General features: G+C 45.3%; 1 protein-coding gene across 3 annotated transcripts in view; it reads left to right on the forward strand.

Moving 5' to 3' along the window:
* The window catches only part of ajap1 (adherens junctions associated protein 1), a 367,197-nt gene that overhangs the window by 151,229 nt on the left and 194,595 nt on the right, over positions 1 to 21,373 (forward strand). For all 3 annotated transcript variants that reach the window (XR_011962715.1, XR_011962714.1, XM_072586729.1), the window contains one exon: positions 9,652 to 10,457. Coding sequence is in view for 1 of the 3 variants with exons in the window: in XM_072586729.1 (XP_072442830.1) it covers positions 9,652 to 10,457 (806 nt within the window). In the remaining 2 variants the exon portion in view is untranslated. The remainder of the gene's footprint in view (positions 1 to 9,651; positions 10,458 to 21,373) is intronic.

The following is a 21,373-nucleotide window of genomic DNA, read 5'->3' on the forward strand; positions in this document are numbered from 1 at the left end:
CCCACTCCACCACACTCAACATTCACCCCCCCAACACCTTTATCACTCAACCCCTCTGCCACCTTAATCACTCACCCCCTTCACCACCCACAACACTCACCCCTCCACCTCCTTCATCACTCACCCCTTCACCACCGTAAACACTCAACCCCTCCACCAACTTCAACACTCGCCCTCTCCACCATCCTCAACACTTACCCCCTCCACACCTTCATCACTCAACCCCTCCACCACCTTCATCACTCACACCCCCACCACTTTCAACACTTACCCCCTTCACCACCCTCAACACTCACCAACTCCACCACCTCCATCACCCACACCATCCACCATCTTAATCACTCACCCCCTCCACCACCTTCAACACTCACCCCCTCGACCATCTTCAACACTAACCCCCTCCACCACCCTCAACACTCACCGCCTCCTCCACCCATAACACTCACCCTCTGCATCACCTTCAACACTCACCCTTCCACCACCTTCTTCACACACCCCTTCCACCACCTTCAAAACTCACCCCCTCTACCATCCTCAACGCTCACCCACTCCACCTCCTTCATCACTCACTGCCTCCACCACCCTCAACACTCACCCCCTCAGCCACCTTCATCACTCAACCCCCACCACCTTCAACACTCACCCCCTCCACCACCTTCACCACTCCACCCCTTTGCCACCTTCATCACTCATCCCCTCCACCATCTTTATCACTCAACCCCTCCTCACTTTCATCATTCACCCCCTCCACCACACTCAACACTCATCCCTTCCATCACCTTCAACACTCACCCCCTCCACAACGCTCAAAACGCACTCACTCCACCACCCTCAAATTTCACCCCCTCCACCACCCTCAACACTCACACTTCCACCATCTTCAATACTCACCCTCACCACTATCTTCATCACTCACCTCCTCCACCACATTCAACAGTCACCCCCTCCACCACCCTCAACCCTCACCCCCTTCACAAACATCATCACTTACCCCCCTCCACCACATACAACAGTCACGCCCTCCGCCACCTTCATCTCTCACCTCCTCCACCACCTTCAAATCTCACCCCCTCCACCACCTCCATCACCCATCCCCTCCACCACCCTCATCACTCACCCCCTCTACCGCCCTAAAAACTCAACACCTCCACCATCTTCAACACTCACCCCCTCCACCACCTTCATCACTCACCCCCTCCAACACCCTCAATGTTCACCTCTTCCACCACCTTCAACACTCAACCCCTCCACCACCTTCATCACTCAACCCCTCCACCGCCTTCATCACTCACCCCCACCACCTTCAACACTCACCCCCTCCACCATCTTCATCCCTCAACCACTCCGCCACTGTCATCACTCATCCCCTATACCACCTTCATCACTGACTCCCTCCACCATCCTCAACGCTCACCCCCTCCACCACCATCAACACTCACTCCCTTCACTACCTTCATCTCTAACCACCTCCACCACCTTCTTCACACACCCCCTCCACCACCTTCAAAACTCACCTCCTCTACCATCCTCAACACTCACCCCCTTCACCACCCTCAACACTCACCCCCTCAACCACCCTGATCAATCACCCCCCTCACCACCCTAAACACTCACCCCCTCCACAAAGTTCATCACTCACACCCTCCACCACCCTCAACACTCACCCCCTCCACCACCAATAACACTCACCCTCTGCACCACCTTCTTCACACACCCCCTCCACCACCTTCAAATCTCACCCCCCACGATCCTCATCACTCACCCCCTACACCACCTTCAACACTCTCCCCCCTCTACCACCTTCAACCTTCTCCCCCTGCACATCTTCAATCCTCACACCATCTCCCACCATTCACCCTTACCCCCTCTACCACCTTCAACACTCACCCCCTCCACCACCACCAACCCTCATCCCCTCCCTTCACCACCATCACCATTCACCACCCTCCACTATTGGTCCACAGTTGCAGCTGTGTGCACCATTTACAGAATATGGTGTAGAAAGTGGGCAAGGCTTTTTCAGCAAGCCATGTGTCTTTCTCATACATGACTTTTACCCCCTGAAGATGATAAAAGGAACATCGGAACAACACCACCAACAGGTTCTCGCCCAGTTACCCTCCATCTTGTCTTGGAATTGCTGTCACTCTTCCCCACTGCCACTGTGTCAAATCCACACAGCATAGTGGGCGTACCTATACCACATGACTCCAATACATCAAAAAGACAGTTCATCACCAGCTTCCCAAATGTCAATGGGGCTGGACAATATGTGCTCACATCTTAGGAAAAAGATTTTAGAAAAGGAGGCCCTACCTACCTTTCCTCTTTCTTACCCTGCAATGGGAACCTCCAGGTGGGAGGTGACAACAGCAATGTCACAACTCATCATTCACTGAGGCATCAGGAAGTTGATAGAGGCACAGTACTCAAGGTGAGGGAGCGTAATACTTATAGTGCTGAAAGAAGGAACAGCAGGGTGAATGGAAGAATGGAAATGTGGGTTCACTGGGATACCAGGTTCACTGATACTGCAGAACATTACCATGTGTGCCAGTGGTGACCACTACATCCATGCGCAGCTAGTGTGTGACCAGGCCAATTTGATTGTCAGAGTGAATGTTGGCTGCACCCATAATGCTTTTGTCCTGCAACCATCAGTATTTTCACACTTCTAAGATCTCCCATGGGATGATTGCTTGGCAACCAGGGGCGATTCCCTCCACACATACCTCATAATCCCCTTCCACCATCCCAGCAGATGGACTGGCCAGGTGTCTTCTATGAAAACCAGGGAACCACCTGCAAAACAATGGAGAAAGCCAGTGGTCTCCTAAAGCAAACTTCTCTCTCTAGATCTCTCAGGGATTATTGAGCTTTATTGCATCTTGTGCTGTATACTGCTGGATACACCTCAGTGAATGTCCATGTTCGTGGTCATTTACTGTGTCCTCCTTCGCCTTGTCATTATGAAGGACCAGCTACCCCTTATTTTGGTGACCATCTGGAGAGGAAGAGGAAGGGATCACATGTAATATGTGAAACTAGACAGATTGCGTTATGTGCTTTCTACTGAGTTAAAGTCAACTTCTCCATCTCCAGATTGGACTGAACCATCACAAACACAACAGACAGGCCATCACAGAGTTGCATTGGCCAACACCATTCAGCAGAGGCCAAGAATTTAACATCCTTATTCAGCAACACATTGTGAACACACAACATCCCAGAAGAATTCCCCCTCACACATCTCTTGACTTTTGTCGGTGAGCTGGCTGAGAGGTCACAGCGAGGTCATTGGCTGAGTGGTCACAACAAGGTCACTGGCTGAGAGGTCACATCGAGGTCACTGACTGAGAGGTCACAGCAAAGTCACTGGGAGAGAGGTCACAACAAGGTCACTGGCTGAGAGATCACAGCGAGGTCACTGGAAGAGAGGTCACAGCAAGGTCACTGGGAGAGAGAGGTCACAGCTAAGTCACTGGCTGAGAGGGCACAGTGAGGTCATTGGCTGAGAGGTCACTGGGAGAAGTCATAGCAAGGTCACTGGGAGAGAGGTTGCAGCGAGGTTACTGGCTGAAAGGTTACACCGAGGTCACTGGCTGAGAGGTCACTGGGAGAGAGGTTACAGAGAGGTCACTGGCCGAGTGGTGGAGCTGGGTGGAGAGTCCTTGACACTGATCCCGCTCCCTCAGAGCCAGCTCTGAATGCCAAGATGTCTGACACTGCTGTTTGCATCTGTCAGCCTGGGCTCCCTGAATGGGCCATGTTAATAGCCTCATATTCTGTGAGGTCCACCTGGCTTACCTCATTGCAACCATCACAGTGGGAGGGTGGGTGCTGTCATCCTGAGAAAGCACAACAGGTTGCCATGACGCCTTGGGCAAATTCAGTAATTGTCTAAAGCATAGCTGCTGTGTGACCTCTGAGAAGCTCAGTGCCCATTTCAGTACTGAACCCGATGGCAGCTGAGCCACAACCTCCATTTCAACACCTCTATCAGAGCTTCCACTGTGGCACGCCGCCATATTGGGTGACTGCAGTCTGTATAGCTTCCTGGGCTTCATTTCTCTGCAAATTATATTCAGGCCATGATCACCAAAGCATGAAGCCCTTTCCATTACCTGAAGTGCCTTCCTTTCTCCCCCCAAATGTTAGAGTGCAATTATCCAAATGCTTGCATTCCCTTCCTGTGACTTTCCTTATGCAAGGGCTCAGCTGACTGTCACAAATGGTCTCTCCGCAGCACCATTTGCCAAGATTCCCTCTGTCCTGACCCCTCCAGGCCTCCATCCCCACCCCAACCAATACCCTCCCTGGTGTTGTACAATGGACTCTTGCAGTGAAATGGAAATCAAGGCAGTGCAACAGCCATGCTTCAGTTCGGAGAATTAGACGGGTCATAAATTTTTATATTGCTTGCTTTGTTTTCAACGGGTGCAATTAGTTTACAAAAATTGGGGCTGTGCCAGAAATCATAATATAAGCATTTGTAAACCATACAGACTTAATTCAGAAAATATTAAATAAGAGTGATAAAATACAAGCTTATAGATTGAATTAGGTCACTGTCTGCACCAAAGTAATTTCCACCTTGGCGTTGTGTCTTTTGTGCTTACAAAGCAAGTGTGGTGGGAGAAAACACAGTGAGTACATATGGTATGAAATGTACTGTTTGGAAATGTGGTGGAGGCAGGTTCAATTAAGGCATTCGAGGTGGCATTGGATAGTTATTCATTGGGAATGTCAGGGATAAGAGGAAAAGGCAGGAGATTGGCATGAGGTACTAGAACTAGAAATGGCATCCTCCTGTGCTGAAACAATTCATTGACTCCATGATCAGGGAGTCACACTCAGAGTCTGTGTAGTTGGCATAGTAGAGATTGCGGCTGTATCATTGATCTCTCTCTCCCTGAGTGCTGTTCTGTTATGAAAGGTGCAATCTGTAAATTTATCTTATGATGTCATGTATTGGTCACTTCCACATTTGGCATGTGTCTCCTGGTATAATGCTTAGACCCATTCCATGTTTGGCATTGAGAAGAATGAAACCATTGACTTTGGTGGTCTCCAACACAAAAGCCGATCTCTAGCCACTCACTTCATGCCTCTCGCTGGCAACTATCTTCCCAATCCTGCTGTCGTGTGATGGTTGTTGCTGAGAGGTTGTTTCTCCTTGCGGGAGACTTGAGGACCAGAGTCTCAGATTCTCAGCATAAGGTACTACCCAGTTAGGGCAGAGGTGAAGCAAAAATACTTCTCTCAGAGGGTGGTAAATCTGTGGAACTCTTTACTGCCAGAGGCTGTAGTGGGAAGAAAAACAGATATTTCATCAGGAAGAGAGTTAAGGGTTGTGGGGAAAAGAAAGGAAAAGAGTTGAGGATTATCAGCTCGGCCACAAATTCATTGGATGTTGAAGCAGAGACACTGAACTGAATAACCTACTTTTGCTCTTACATCTTCTGGTTTTATATTCGGCTCTGAGACAGACTTCATGGGGCACATTCAGACATCACTAAATTGCCTATTTCCATGTCTATAACGCTAATCCACTTTGCCCTTCTCATCTGCTGCTGAAATCACATCCGTAGCCATGTTACCTCTGGAATTGTCTGACCTCTACATTCCATAAGTCTGACTTATGTAGATGAATAGAGATGGTTTAGAGGGATATGGACCAAGTGCTAGCAAATGGGACGAGATTAATTTAGGATATCTGGTCAACATGAACAAGTTGAATCAAAGGGTCTGTGCTGCACATCTCTATGGTTCTATGACTTGATAACTATGAGGAGAGAAATAAATGGGGATATTTTGCTTTGAGCTGAGAAGGCTGGGGAGATGGGGATTCTCTATTGAGGTGTACAAAGTTCTGAGCAGCGTGAATAGAGTAGATAGGGTGAATTGTTTCCTTTAATTAGCAAGGTCAATATCCAGGCAGTACAGATTTAAGCTTAGGAGCAGAAGGTTTAACAGAGATTAGAAGGTATTTTGGTTAACCAAGAGGATTGTAGGTATCTTGAACTCAGTGTCTAAAAGAGTGGGAGAGGGAGGAACCCTCATGACATTTAAGATCGATTTTAGGTGAACACTCTGCCTTGGGTAAAGTGCTGGGAAATAGAATTACAATAGAGGGATATTTGATGACCACTGCAAACACAATGGGTTTAAGAGGCTCGTTCCATGTTGTAAAACTCTCTGATTCTACATACCACCACACCCTTGAGGAGCATAAATTTCAACTCATGATTTATATCTCAATCTATTCTGCAGTCGGCTTCAGTCTGTTCTTTCATAACTTAGTCCATTCTGCAGTTGTTCAGGGTCTTTTTCTTCATGGTCAGATTTTCCAAAGAGTTAAAATTGTTCCGTAAATGCCTACACTTTTGTATTTTCCAGTTTCTGTCCACCAGTAAGCTTGTCGAAACAGGTTGTTGCAACAGCAAAATGCAGGAAGAGAAATCTGTAGTACACAGGAACAATACATTATCTGACACTTACATGGTTGAGGACTCACATTTTCTGTTTTGGTTTTATCTTTTGCACTGTGTCTTACTCCTTGTCTCTCTGTCAAATGCATTGTCTCATGTACTGCCTTGTGCTGTCTGACTATAATTTTTAATCACCCATCTCTCTAGTTGTACCCAATGCTACCTCAAATTATTTTCCCCTCTCTTCTCCACTGTATAGCATTATTTTCCTTTACGTTGCTATCAATTTTCATCTGCAAACTCAGAATGACGCACCCTCCCCTCTTTCAACTCCTCAGTCCATGTTGCTGTTCACATTTGAGCCATACGCAGTCCAAATGGAGGACACATTTCCTGTGTATATGTGGTGGCTGTGGCAGTTTGAGACTCTGTATTCATGTCGTGTGCTGTTTTCGCTCAGTGAACCTCAAAGCTTCCTGTGACTGCAGATTCCTGCAGATCTGAGAACACTGCTGGTCCCTCTTCTCCACCCACACAATAAAAGTAGGTCAGCTCTATCACATTATCAACCTACCGACATTCTGTTAAATCAAAAATAACAGCTCTGTGCTTTACCCTAGATATTGTTTGCATATTTTATACAAAGTCCACTCTAAGAGGAATGGTAGTTGTGGTGAGAAAGCGACAATTAATCAGCGTTACACTCCTATAAGATTGTGACCATTTATCTCTGTAGATTAAAAAGATTTTTAGCATTTCTGCACAGTGTATTGGGAACAAATCCAACTTTCTTTTCGTCCTTTCTTCCATTTTCTACTTGATCTCTGAAGGATCTAACTCCATTAGGGAGACAGGTATCTACATACAGGTGGCTGATCTCCTGGTACCTTGACCAAGTCAGTCTTTGTTTAGACACAAGCCTCGCAAGTGAATGCTGGCAGACCATTTAATACTAAAAAAAACAATGCAGGCGAGTGTTAGATTGACATACTGGCACCTTCCAGCAAATAACTGTGAGTGAGACACAAGAGTCTTCATTGAATTTTCTTCTCTTCATTATCCTAGGAGTGAAAAAGGAAGGCCAATAGTAACTTCCTCATGGCTGAGCCAATGAAGATCAACTAACTCAAAGTAGTTCAGATCTCGAAACCTATTATGATCTGGTTGCTTTTTCTGTGACTTGGAATCATGCTACAGATAGTGAACTCACTGCAACCTTAACCAACTTTTAGTTTAGTCAAAATTTGATTAAAAATTGTGTCCACCGAATTTGGAGTCACTTTTAATTGGCATTTATATAGCACCTTTCATAACGAGATCCTCCCGTAGTGCATAATAGTAACAAAAATACTTTAGAAGAATTGACACTGGCAATGTAGAATGACGCAGCCAATTTTCACACAGCGCAGAGCTACAACAGTGACATGATAATGACCTGATCATGTGTGGTTTTCATGCTCTTTTACAGAATAGAATATGCAATCCTTTGTGTCCATTCAAGATGTCAAGTGGGCCTTTGATTTAATGCCTGATCTCAGATTATGTCATAGAGTCATAGAGACGTATAGCATGGAAACAGATCCTTCAGTCCAACCTGTCCATGTTGACCAGATATCCCAACCCAATCTAGTCCCACCTGCCAGCACCCGGCCCATATCCCTCCAAACCCTTCCTCTTCATATACCCATCCAAATGCCTCTTAAATGTTGCAATTGTACCAGCCTCCACCACTTCCTCTGGCAGCCCATTCCATATCCGTACCACCCTCTGTGTGAAAAAGTTGCCCCCTATTTTTATATTTTATACTTTATATTTTATATCTTTCCCCTCTCACCCTAAACCTATGCCCTCTAGTTCTGGACTCCCCAACCCCAGGGAAATGACTTTGCCTATTTACCCGTAGTTTCTGGTTACACTATATTTAAGGTCAGTTGTAGCACGGGGCCTGGTACATGTGCTAATGCCTTCAACACAGGACAATGTAAGCAGGAAAATATCCATTAAACCTTTCGACTGGATTCGACATGTATCATTCTCCAATGCATTTTACCTGCACACAGAGGGTATAACAATTCTTAAAGATTAGATATTAAACTTGCATTGCTTTATTAAAGTGGATGAAGCCAATGTGTACTGTGGAGGCATCATGCCACACAGGACTTTTTTTTATCGAATGAGATAATGTTCAGGTTGTGCCCACAGAGACTATTTAATTGTCTTGTCTCCCTGCCTTCTGCTGATTGGTGGAGGCATGTTGCTAGGGGAACATTTATGCTTTAGCACAGCACTTTCTGGAACAAATGGATGCAGTAAAAACACTTTTATTTCATCGAGGCAAATTGAAACTCAAGTGAGAACTAAACTGAAACAGTGGAGGACATAAATCAAAAATTGGAGATTAACTGACGCTGAATTCAGGTTTTCAAAGCCTGTAAATTATCAAGAGATGGGATAACTTTAGACATTGAGGCAGGCTGCACTTTTTATAAGTTGATTAATAAGAGGCTGGGAGTTGGAGACAAAATTTTAAAATGGTGAAGGTACAGGAAAAAGGAAAAGCTCATGCAAGCTTAAATACTCAGAACTTCAGTAGAATTAGCAGTAGGTTTATTGTCACATGTACTGAAGTACAGGGTTCTATGAGTACAGCAAAATGTGAACAAAGTCATCATTTCTGGCGCCATCTTAGGTACAAGGATAACTAAGTACAAAATCTTAGGAATGGATTAGAAAAATGAAAACAATAAAGTTAAAAGATCAGCATTTCAGTCCTTATAAAGCTAGTTACAAAGATACCCAGGCACAAGAATCTTCTGAGGAGAAAGTGAGGACTCCAGATGCTGAAGATCAGAGTTGAGAGTGCGGTGCTGGAAAAGCACAGCTGGTCAGGCAGCATCCGAGGAGCAGGAGAATCAACCTGATGAAAGGCTTATGCCCGAAATGTTGACTCTCCTGCTACTTGATGCTGCTTGACCTGCTTTTCCAGCGCTACTCTCTCTTTCGAGAAAAATCTCAAGTATAACCTATAGTGTATGGTATGGATCTCTGGTCAAGAACAAAAACTATTTTATTCAAAGTATTACCTTGTGATTTGAACATTTTAACAAATATAGCAATAGTACATTTTATTCATTTTCCAAACCGCTCTAATATCTTTTGAAATATTACCTTGTTTGTCTCTTATTCGTTGGACTGATGTTGTACTCTGTTCTTCTTCCAGCCCAATGCCTGTCAATATATTTGGACGACCTGTTGGGTGTCATGCCTGGATATTTCTTGCCATCTTTCATCTAGCCATGGATTTTTCTTCTTGTGAATCAAAGATTCAGGGTCAGGGACTCAGCCAGAATTCAGAGGTGCTCCATCCATCACCACGTCACAGACTTGCCACTGACCCTCTCTGGGAGTACAAAGATGCCCACGTTGGGAGAATTACAAAATCCTGGTGGCTTCGAAGGATTTGGCCTGAAATCCATTCTGGAAAACAAATATCAAATAAGCCAAGAGGAGTTCACAAACTCAAGTCAGACACAGGCACCCTGTGTACCAACTGTCAGTCCAAACAGTCTCTGTCTTACAAATTGGACCCTTCGGTCTCCACGGAGACTAGGGATTCGGTAAAATTGACCTCTTTGAAAAGGTCAAGAAGGCAGAGTCACCACTTTCCATTTGAGAATTTTGAAAAACCCAAATGCACTTCTTATGACAGTGAAGGAACAGCGACTGTGATACCATGCGCCATAGAATGGGGCCCCACTAAAGAGGAGCTCACAGAGTTCAGCATGTTTTCAACTCCAACAGGTCTCTCCACCACCACGTTGACCCTGGTGCCCTCCACAAGAATGACAACTGCCAGAACTACCACCACCACCACCACAGCCAGCACGACATCCACCACTATGCAAACCACCACAGCCACACTCAGGAGCCCGAAGATGGTAGTGCCTGAGCCACGTACAACAGAACCCAACCTAAGCTGGGAGATAAGCAACACAGCCAGGCCATCCCGCATTGGAGATACAGGAGGTACTCAACCAATAGAATTCTGAATCAATTACTTTAGAGTTAATAATGCAATTTGAAGGGAGGGTCAATGTTAATTTGTTTATGTGAGAAGCTCATTGATCCTGAAAATGTTACTCTTTCAAGGGACTATTTAACAAGTAGACTTATTCGCTGTACTTTTCCTGAGTTAACTGGGTCTGGTCATAGGACTGACTTACTTTGACATTTGCCAGGGATATAGGATGAACTTAAAGTATCTTGGAAGATTGCCTGCCAATCATTGCCATTTAAAGCCCCACTGATAATAATGAATCTGTTTAATGTTTGTTCAGAGATCATTTGCAAGCCCTCCTTTAAATGGTTGTTGTACTCAGATTCCATTATCATCACTGAACCTGAAAAGGAACAAAGTAATTTACCAGCTTTTTTCAAAGTGTCATGTTGACCAAATTATCTTCTGTATGATTCTAACCCAGCTGCCACAGGAAATAGGTGAGAAATTGACACACCCAATATTGACAGCGACACAGGAGATTGCAGTAACGCCAGGGGCATCCAACAAGGCCATGATCAGGGATTCCCTACCTATCTGAGTGGCAGGGTCTCGCGTAACTAGCCTGCTGTAATCGCCTGCCCTGTAGGCAGACCGACTAACAGTGAGTCAGCAGATGGAAACACCGATTGGGGAACAGAGACCGTTTCCACTGACCAGCCCTGCATCATTGATGGAAGATCTGAGCTGCCATCTCGTGGGCTGAGAAGAAGAGAGTCAAGAAAACAGGGCTGCAAGCTGGCATCAGAAAGTGATGCGGTCTCTATTCAGCCTGGAGTAGGCCAGAGGCCTCTTTGATGAGCTTAGTGGGAACTCCTGCTCTTCCTGGCACACAAGGAGTGGGAAAAGAATTGACCAGGCTTTGACCTCCTCTCTCAGATTTGCTGCCAAACAACTGATAACTCATGTCTCTGCTCACCTTCTGTTAAATGTAAATCACAGCGATGGGATGCTGAATGTTAATTAGCTGTCTGTCTGCTTTTGCAGGAATTGGACGGTTCGCTGTGATTTTGTTGAATTTTAAACGGGTGAGACTGAGGTGAATAAATCCAATCCAGATAATGGAACTGGTCCCTTTTCTGCTCATCACTGCTTAAAGCAGTCAATGTCGATCAGTTAGCTCCTACATTTGAAGTTTTTCTTTTAATGAGGTCAGTGGTATGGTGCAGGGATGGATTTTTGTCATAGATACTAACCATCAGGAGATTCTAGCTGATGCTTGTGGGGCTGAAGTGCTCCACAACAACGTGGCAGTTTCTGCAAGGCAGGAAACTGACTGATGCTTGGGGTATTGCTTTTCAGGGATCGACAGAAAGGATTCAGAGTCTGGTCTGCCCATTCATGGGCTGAATGCTTCATGGGCATTCAGTCACGAGTGGCAGTATCAATAAGGGGTAAAGAATCAACAGGCATTAACCTATAAGGCACAGCTTCCATGGGCAATATTTCTTGGGGTATAGGTTCAGTGGGCAGCCAATGCCAATCCTATCAAGGATCACATACTCCTGTTTCTCCTGGTTCCTGTAAAATTCAATCAAAAACATTTTGGACCTTTTCTGGAGCAGCAATTAATGAGCCCTTTAAGGGGCACTCTTCACCACCTGATACAAACTGGCAGAGGGTGGGCGACAAACTGTGCACCTAATTGTTTCTGAAAATTGCAAACAATGTCCAACCAATGAGCAGGACTCAATTAAAATTAGGGAGATTTGCTAGAGCTGTTCAAGAGGATTTAAACTAGTAAAATGGAGTGGCGGGGGGAAACCCAGGGAGATAGTGGGGAAAGAGATCAAACTGAGACTGGTACAATTGAGAATAGAAGCGAGTCAAACAGTCAGGGACAAAACAAGGTAGGACTGATCAATTGAACTGCATTTACTTCAATGTAAGGAGCCTAACAGAGAAGGCAGATGAACCCAGGGCATGGGTAGGAACATTGGACTGGGATATCATAGCAATTACAGATACATGGCTCAGGGAAGGACAAGATTGGCAGCTTAATGTTCCAGGATACAAATGCCAAAGGAAGGACAGAAAGGGAGGCAAGAGGAGAGAGGGAGTAGTGTTTTTGATAAGGGATAGCATTACAGCTGTGCTGAGGAGGATATTCCTGGCAATACATCCAGGGAAGCTATTTGGGTGAAACTGAGAAATAAGAAAAGGATTGTGTTATTGGGATTATGTTATGTTATAGACCGAAAAGTCAGAGGGAAATTGAGAAACAAATTTGTAAGTAGATCTCAGTTATCTGTAAGAAAAGTAGGGTGGTTATGGGAGGGGATTTTAACTTTCCAAACATAGACTGGGACTGCCATAGTGTTAAGGGTTTAGATAAGTGTGTACAAGAAAATTTCCTGATTCAGTATGTGGATGTACTGACCAGAGAAGATGGAAAACTTGACCTACCCTTAAGAAATAAGGCAGGGCAGGTGACTGAGGTGTCAATGGGGGTACAGTTTGGGGCCAGCGACCATAATTCTATTTGTTTCAAAATAGTGATGGAAAAAGATAGACCAGATCTAAATTTGAAGTTCTAAATTGGAGAAAAGCCAATTTTGACAGTATTAGGCAAGAACTTTTGAAAGCTGATTGGAGGCAGATGTTCGCAGGTAAAGGGACGGCTGGAAAATGGGAAGCCTTCAGAAATGAGATAATGAGAATCCAGAGAACGTATATTCCTGTTAGGGTGAAAGGAAAGGCTGGTAGGTATAGGGAATGCTGGACGACTATAGAAATTGAGGGTTTGGTTAAGAAAAAGGAAGCATATGTAAGATATAGACAGGGTAGATCAAGTGAACCTTAGAAGAGTAAAGAGTAAGTAGGGATATACTTAAGAGGGAAATCAGGAGGGCAAAAAGGGGACATGAGATAGCTTTGGCAAATACCTCCCGATCAGGTATTCCTGACGAAGGGCTTTTGCCCGAAACGTCGATTTTACTGCTCCTCGGATGCTGCCTGAACTGCTGTGCTTTTCCAGCACTACTCTAATCTAGAAATAGAATTAAGGAGAATCTAAAGAGTTTTTACAAATACATTAAGGACAAAAGGAGAGAATAGGGCCCCTCAAAGATCAGCAAGGAGGCCCTTGTGTGGAGCTGCAGGAGATGGGGGAGATACTAAATGAGGATTTGCATCAGTATTTACTATGGAAGATAAAGAATGTAGGGAAATAGATAATGACATCTTGCAAAATGTCCATAATATAGAGGAGGAAGTGCTGAATGTCATGAAATGCATAAGTGGATAAATCCCAGGACCTGATCAGGTGTACCCTAGAGCTCTATGGGAAGCTAGGGAAGTGATTGCTGGGCCCCTTGCTGAGATATTTGTATCATCGATAGTCACAGGTGAAATGCCAGAAGACTGGAGGCTGGCTAATGTGGTGCCACAGTTTAAGAAAGGTGGTAAGGACAAGCCAGAGAACGATAGACCAGTGAGCCTGACGTCGGTGGTGGGCAAGTTGTTGGAGGGAACCCTGAGGGACAGGATGTACATGTATTTGGAAAGGCAAGGACGATTAGGGATAGTCAACACAGCTTTGTGTGTGGGAAATCATGTCTCACAAAATTGATTGAGTTTTTTGGAAGAAGTCACAAAGAGGATTGATGAAGGCAGAGTGGTAGATGTGAGGCATTCAACAAGGTTCCCCATGGGAGACTGGTGAGCAAGTTTATATCTCTCGGAATACAGGGACCACTAGCCATTTGGTTACAGAACTGACTCAAAGGTAGAAGGCAGAGTGTGGTGGTGGAGGGTTGTTTTTCAGACTGGAGGCCTGTGACCAGTGGAGTGCCACAAGGATGGGTACTGGGTCCTCTACTTTTCACCATTTTGCATAAATGATTTGGATGTGAGCATAAGAGGTATAGTTAGTAAGCTTGCAGGTGACACCAAAATTGGAGGTGTGGTGGACAGCGAAGATTACATCAGATTACAATGGGATCTTGATCAGCTGGACCAATGGGCTGAGAAGTGGCAAATGGAGTCTAATTTAGATAAATGTGAGGTGGTGTATTTTTGGAAAGCAAATCTTAGCAGGACTTATACACTTAATGGTAAGGTCCTAGGGAGTGTTGCTGAACAAAGAGACCTTGGAGTGCAGGTTCATAGCTCCTTGAAAGTGGAGTCGCAGGTAGATAGGATAGTGAAGAAGCCGTTTGGTATGCTTTCCTTTATTGGTCAGAGTATTGAGTACAGGAGTTGGGAGGTCATGTTGTGGCTGTACAGGACATTGGTTAGGCCACTGTTGGAATATTGCGTGCAATCCTGGTCTCCTTCCTATCAGAAAGATGTTGTGAAGCTTGATAGGGTTCAGAAAAGATTTACAAGGATGTTGCCAGAATTGGAGGAATTGAACTATCGGGTGAGGTTGAACAGGCTGGGGCTGTTTTCCCTGGAGCATCAGAGGCTGAGGGGTGACCTTATAGAGGTTTACAAAATCATGAGGGGCATGGATAGGATAAATCGACAAAGTCTTTTCCTTGGGGTGGGGGGAGTCCAGAACTAGAGGGCATAGATTTAGGGTGAGGGGAAAGATATAAAAGAGACCTAGGGGGCAAGTTTTTCACAAAGAGGGTGATACGTGTATGGAATGAGCTGCCAGAGCTGGTGGAGGCTGGTACAATTGCAATATTTAAGAGGCATTTGGATGGGTATATGAATAGGAAGGGTTTGGAGGGATATGGGCCGGGTGCTGGCAGGTGGGACTAGATTGGGTTGGGATAGCTGGTCGGTATGGGCAAGTTGGACTGAAGGGTCTGTTTCCATGCTATATATCTCTCTGACTCTGATTCTGAGGTCAGCAGTCTTCAGCCTGCAAAAGGCATGTGTTTCATTTGGCCATTTACAGACCATTTCATGATCATAATCTCAGGAACCAAAGTGCATACATCTCCATTGAATACCCCATTTTCCAGGCAAGCCAAGATTTCCAACAAGGCATTCAGATGAGGTGAAATACTGATTGTGTCCATCTATGTAGAGAGCAAACTGTAATGATATTTGGGTGATCTATGGTAGACCTCATAAGACCTGACATAATTTTGTTAGTTTCATAGACTCATATAGTATTTGGACCGGTCCAACTAATCCATGGTGATCATAATCCCAAAGTAAACTAGTTCCACCTGCCTACGCATGATCCATTTCCCACCAGGGAGAAAGTGTGGACTGCAGATGCTGGAGATGAGAGTCGAGAGTGTGATGCTGGAAAAGCACAGCAGGTCAGGCAGCATCCAAGGAACAGGAGAATCAATGTTGTGGGCATAAGTCTTTCATCAGGAATGAGGCTTGTGGGCCAGGAGCTGAGAGATAAATGGGAAGGGGGTGGGACGGGGGAGGGGGGGGGGGGGGGGGAAAGGTAGATGGGAATGCGATAGGTAGATGAAGGTGGGGGGAGAAGGTGATAGGTCAGAGAGGAGGGTGGAGCAGATAGATGGGAAAGGTGATGGACAGGTCAAGAGGATGGTGCTGTGTTGGAGGCTTGGGACTGGGATAATGTGGGGGGGAGGAAAACTGAGGAAACTGTTGAAATCCACATTGATCCCATGCGATTGCAGGTTTCCAATGCGGAAGATGAGACATTCTTCCTCCAAATGGTTGAGTAGTAAGGGTTTGGCGATGGAGGATGCCCAGGACCTGCATGTCCTTGGTGGAGTGGGAGGGGGAGTTGAATGTTCATCCGCAGGGCAGTGGTATTGGTTCTCTGAAATGTTCTCTGAAGCAATTCACAATGAGGCATCCTGTCTCCCCACTGTAGAGGAGACAGCATTGGGTGCAACGAAAACAGTTGGTGACATTGGTGCAGGTACAGGCAAATTTCTGTCATATGTGGAAGGATCCTTTGGGGCCTTGGACAGAGATTAGGGGGGGATGTGTGGGTCCAGATTTGGCATTTCCTGCAGTGGCAGAGGAAGGTGCCAGGAGTGGGGTGTGAGCTGGTGGGTGGCATGGATCTGACGAGGGAGTTGCAGAAGGAATGGTCTTTTCAGAATGCTGATGGGGTAGGGAGAGAAATACATCTCTCGTGGTGGGGTCCATTTGTAGGTAGCGGGAGTGGCGGAGGATGATGCGATGTATGCGGAGGTTGGTGGGGTGGAAGGTGAGGACCAGGGAAGTTCTGCGTTGTTGCATTGAGAGGAGTGGAGGAGATGCACTGGAGCGCATTGTTGACCATGTAGGAAGGGAAATTGCGATCTTGGAAGAAGGAGGCCATCTGGGATTTTCTAAGGTGCAATTAGTCATCCTGGGAACAGATGCGGCAGAGGCAGAGGAATTTGGAATGGCGTTTTTACAGGAGATAGGGTGGGCCGAGTCTTCATTATTCCCCCAGACCTCCCCCTCACTGAGGAAGAACGTTTAGTCCTCAGCAAAGGCCTCACCTTCACTCCTCTATGCTCGTGGATTAATGAGTTCGACATGGGTTGCAACCTTGAACATTTCTTGTACCACCTCCGCCTCTGGGCCCACTTTTTCAATCAAGACTCCCAGCCACCCATTGATTTCACCAGTTTCCTCATTTCCTGTCCCAAGCCTCCAACACGGCACCCCCCTCTTGACCTGTCCATCACCTTTCCCATCCATCCGCTCGACTCTCCTCTCTGACCAATCACCTTCTCCCTCACTTTCATCTACCTATTGCATTCCCAGCTACCTTCCCCCTCTGGGCCCACCCCTCCTCCCATTTATCTCTTGGACCCCGGCCCACAAGCGTCATTCCTGATGAAGAGTTTATGCCTGAAATGTTGATTCTCCTGCTCCTCGGATGCTGCCTGACCTGCTGTGCTTTTCCAGCATCACACTCTCGACCCATCTCCTTCCAAACATTTCTTGTTCATAAAATCCCTTCAGTGTGGAAGCAGACTATTCAGCCAATCGAAGCCACTGACCCTCCCAAGGAATATCCCACCCAGACACACCTCCCTACCCTATCCACGTAATCCTGCATTTCCCATGGCTAATACATAGCCTACACATGTCTGGACACTATTGGCAATTTCCCAAGGCCAGTTCACCTGACCTGCACATCTTTGGTCTGCATGAGAAAACCAAAGCACCCAGAGGAAACCCACGCGGACACAGGGATAATGTGCAATACCTACATGGACAGTAGGCTGAGGGTGGAACCAAACCCGGGTCCCTGGTGCTATGAGGTAGCAGTGCTCACTACTGAGCCACTGTGCCACCCAGTGTACTTATCCAAATGTCTTTTGAAAGTTGTAACTGTACCTGCATCCACCACTTCCTGCGGAAGTTCATCCAACACAAGAACCACTCTCTGTGTAAAAAAGTTGACTTCATGTTCTTTTTAAATCTTTCTCTTTTCACCTTAAAAATATGTCCCCAGTCTAGAAATCCCCCATCCGAGGGAAAAGACACCAGCCGTTAGCATTATGTATACCCCTTATGATTTTATAAACCTTGATAAGGTCATCCCTCAACCTCCAACGCTGCAGTGAAAAAGGTCCCAGCCTCTCCTTATAACTCAAACCCTCCATTCCCAGCAACATCCTGGTCAATCTTTTCTGAACCCTCTCTTTCCTACTGAGGGCAGTGAAGAGTCCTTCAAAAGGCAGACTCTTTATTCCATGAGGAAAAAGTGGGTACTGCAGATGCTGGAGATTAGAGTCAAGATTAGAGTGGTGCTGGAAAAACACAGCAGGTCAGGCAGCATCTGAGGAGCATGAGAACTGATGGTTCGTGCAAAGGCCCTTCATCAGGAATGAGCTGGGGTGGAGAAATAAATGGGAGGGGGTGGGGGTGGGGGTGGGTGTAAGGTAGCTGAGAGTGCAATAGGTGGATGGAGGTGCTGGTAAAGGTGTTTGGTTGGAGAGGAGGGATAGGTCTTTTTATTCCATGAGCCCAGTGCATCCACCACATCTTACCAGGAACATTACAGATTTGTTCAGATAAATTGCTGTCTCTTTCTCTACAGCATGAAGTCAGCAAGGTGAACTGCCCAAGTGCAGAGCTAAAGACCTTGTGACTACAGAACATAGTGGCATCAGCACAGGAGGAGGTGATGCACCTCTCAACCCTGTTCTGCTTTTCAATTAAATCTGAACTTCAGGTTTATCACCTTAGCTCCCCATCCCTTAATAGTCTTACCAAACAAAAATCTGTCATGCTCAGTTTTGAAATTCAGTTCAGACAAGGGAACACAAGTGCCCTCAACTTCATAGCTACTGGGTCCCTCTGAAAGCAGAATTGGCAAGATCCATTCAGCAGTGTGAAAGCATCTTGTTCTTTCGAATTTGTTTCTGCCGAACTTCATACGCACTTACTCAAACATTCACTTTAAACAGATTAATCATTAGGTTCCAAGAGGGCACAAAGAAATTGAATATGAATGTGCTCACCAGAAGCAATGCTGCCCGTTAACTTGGCACCCTGGTTTCAAGAGATCAGACAAACAATCAATGCCAATGATGAAAATATGAAAGGAAGTGGAGGGAAAGCCTAACAAGTCCAGCAGCACCTTGGGGAGAGAAGCAGAGTTGATGTTTCAATGCTTCTTCTGAACTGGTTTTGTAGAGCTCAGAGAAGAGTGATTCAAGTCAAAATGTTATTTCTGTTTCTGTCTCCACAGATGCTGTTGTACCTGCTGAGTTTCTCCAGCACTTTCCAGCTTTATATCAGATTTCCAGCATCCACAGTACAATGTAATTATCAAGTTGGGATATCTTGTCTGGTTTCCTTTGTCATGTTGTGAGGTAGAAGACCAGAAGCTTGATCTATTTCTGACTGCTATCCTGCTGTGTCTGGACTAGATGACACTGAATTTAAAAAAAAAATTATTCTTGCTTCAAGTCTGAACTAAACATAAGAAATATTCAGAATACAGAGCAGATCCGTCACGATCAGAAAAGAAGGTTAATGCTTCAAGTAGAAACTCACTATCAGAAGCCATTTAATGCTCACACTGATTTATATAAGTGTCATGTTGATCATCATTGATGTCTATCACTTTGATAACTCTGTCAAAGGATCAAAAGGTAATGATTATTACACCCTCTGAAGTCCTTTTCGTGCTAGGTGGATGTGACAACTTTGATCTCAGTCCATTTAGGCTGCAGGTCATGAAAACTCAAAATCATCATGTATCTCTTTTGAATGTGGCCCTTTAATATAAATTGAGTAGACCCAGAAATAACAAGGCAAGCTCTCTTCCCACTATCAGCTGTGATTGAATGGTGGAGCAGACTCAATGGGCTGAATAGCCTAATTTCTGCTCGTATGTCTTATGGTCTAATGTGAATGAATAAAACAAAATTCTGGTAGATATCAAATTAATCAATTTTGATATCTACCAGAATTTTGTTTTATTCATTCACATTAGATCATAAGACATACGAGCAGAAATTATGCTATTCAGCCCATCGAGTCTGCTCCACCATTCAATCACGGTTGATAAATTTCTCAATCAAGAGTGTGGTGCTGGAAAAGCACAGCAGGTCAAGCAGCATCCGAGGAGCAGGAGAATCGATGTTTTGGGGATAAGCCCTTCATCAGGAATGAGACTGGTGATCAAGCCTCATTCCTGATGAAGGGCTTATGTCCGAAACATCAATTTTTCTGCTCCTCAAATGCTGCTTGACCTGTGCTTTTCCAGCACCACCCTCTTGACTCTGATCTCCAGCATCTGCAGTCCTCACTTTTCCCCGATAAGTTTCTCAACCACATTCTCCCGTCTTTTCCCCACAACCCTTGATTTCCTTGACAAGCAAGAGCCTATCTATTTCCATCTTATATATACTCAGTGGCCTGGCCTCTAGAGCCTTCTGTGGAAATGAATTCTATACATACACCACGGTTTAGCTGAAGAAGTTTCTTCTTATCTCCATTCTAAAAGGTCTTCCCTTTAAGGCTGCGCCTTCGGGTCCTATTTTCTCTTTCCAATGGAAACATCTTCCCAACATCTATTCTGTCCACGCCATTCATGCTTCATCCTTCTAAACTCCATAGGGTATACACCCAGAATTCTCAAATGTTCCTCACTTGCTCAGCTTTGCATTCCTAGGACCATTCTGGTGAACCTCCTTTGAACCCACTTCAGGGCCAATGCACCCTTCCTGAGATTTGGGGCCCAAAACTGTGCACAGTACTCTAAATGCGGTCTGACTACAGCCTTACAGAGCCTCAGAGGTACATCCCTGCTTTTATATTCAAGTCCTCTCAAAATAAATGCTAACATTACAATTGCCTTCCTAACTACTGACTCAACCTGCAAGTGTACCTTCAGAGAATCCTGGACTAAAACTCTCAAGTCTCTTTGCACTTCGGACTTCTCAATTTTTTTCTCCATTTAGAAAATAATGCATGCTCCTATTCTTACCAAAATGCATGACCTCACACTTTTCCCATTGTACTCCACCTGCCACTTTTCTTTGCCTACTATCCTAACCTGTCCAAATCCTTCTTATCTCCTCAATGTTACCTGCCCCTTTACCTATCTTTGTATCATCCACAAACATGGCTAGAATGCCCTCAGTACCTCCAAACTGGATCATTAATGTGTAACATGAAAGGCTGTTGTCCCAACACTGACCCTTGCCCACATTATGTGGGTGTCGCTGGCTAGGCCAGCAGTTATTGCCCATCCCTAATTGCCCAGAGGACAGTTAAGAGTCAACCACATTGCTGTGGGTCTGGAGTCACATGTCAGTCAGACCAGGTAAGGATGACAGATTTCCTTTCCTGAAGATCATTAGTGAACCAGGTGAGATTTTCCTGACAATCAACAAAGGTTCTATGATCATCATTAGACTCTTAATTCCAGATTTTCATTGAAATCATTTTCCACCATCTGCCATGGCAGGGCTTAAACCCAGGACTTTAGCTAGGTCTCTGAATTAATAGTTCAGTGATGATATCACTAGATAGCAAA

Source organism: Chiloscyllium punctatum, chromosome 16 (genome assembly GCF_047496795.1).
Source record: "Chiloscyllium punctatum isolate Juve2018m chromosome 16, sChiPun1.3, whole genome shotgun sequence".
In the NCBI taxonomy this organism is placed as follows: Eukaryota; Metazoa; Chordata; class Chondrichthyes; order Orectolobiformes; family Hemiscylliidae; genus Chiloscyllium; species Chiloscyllium punctatum.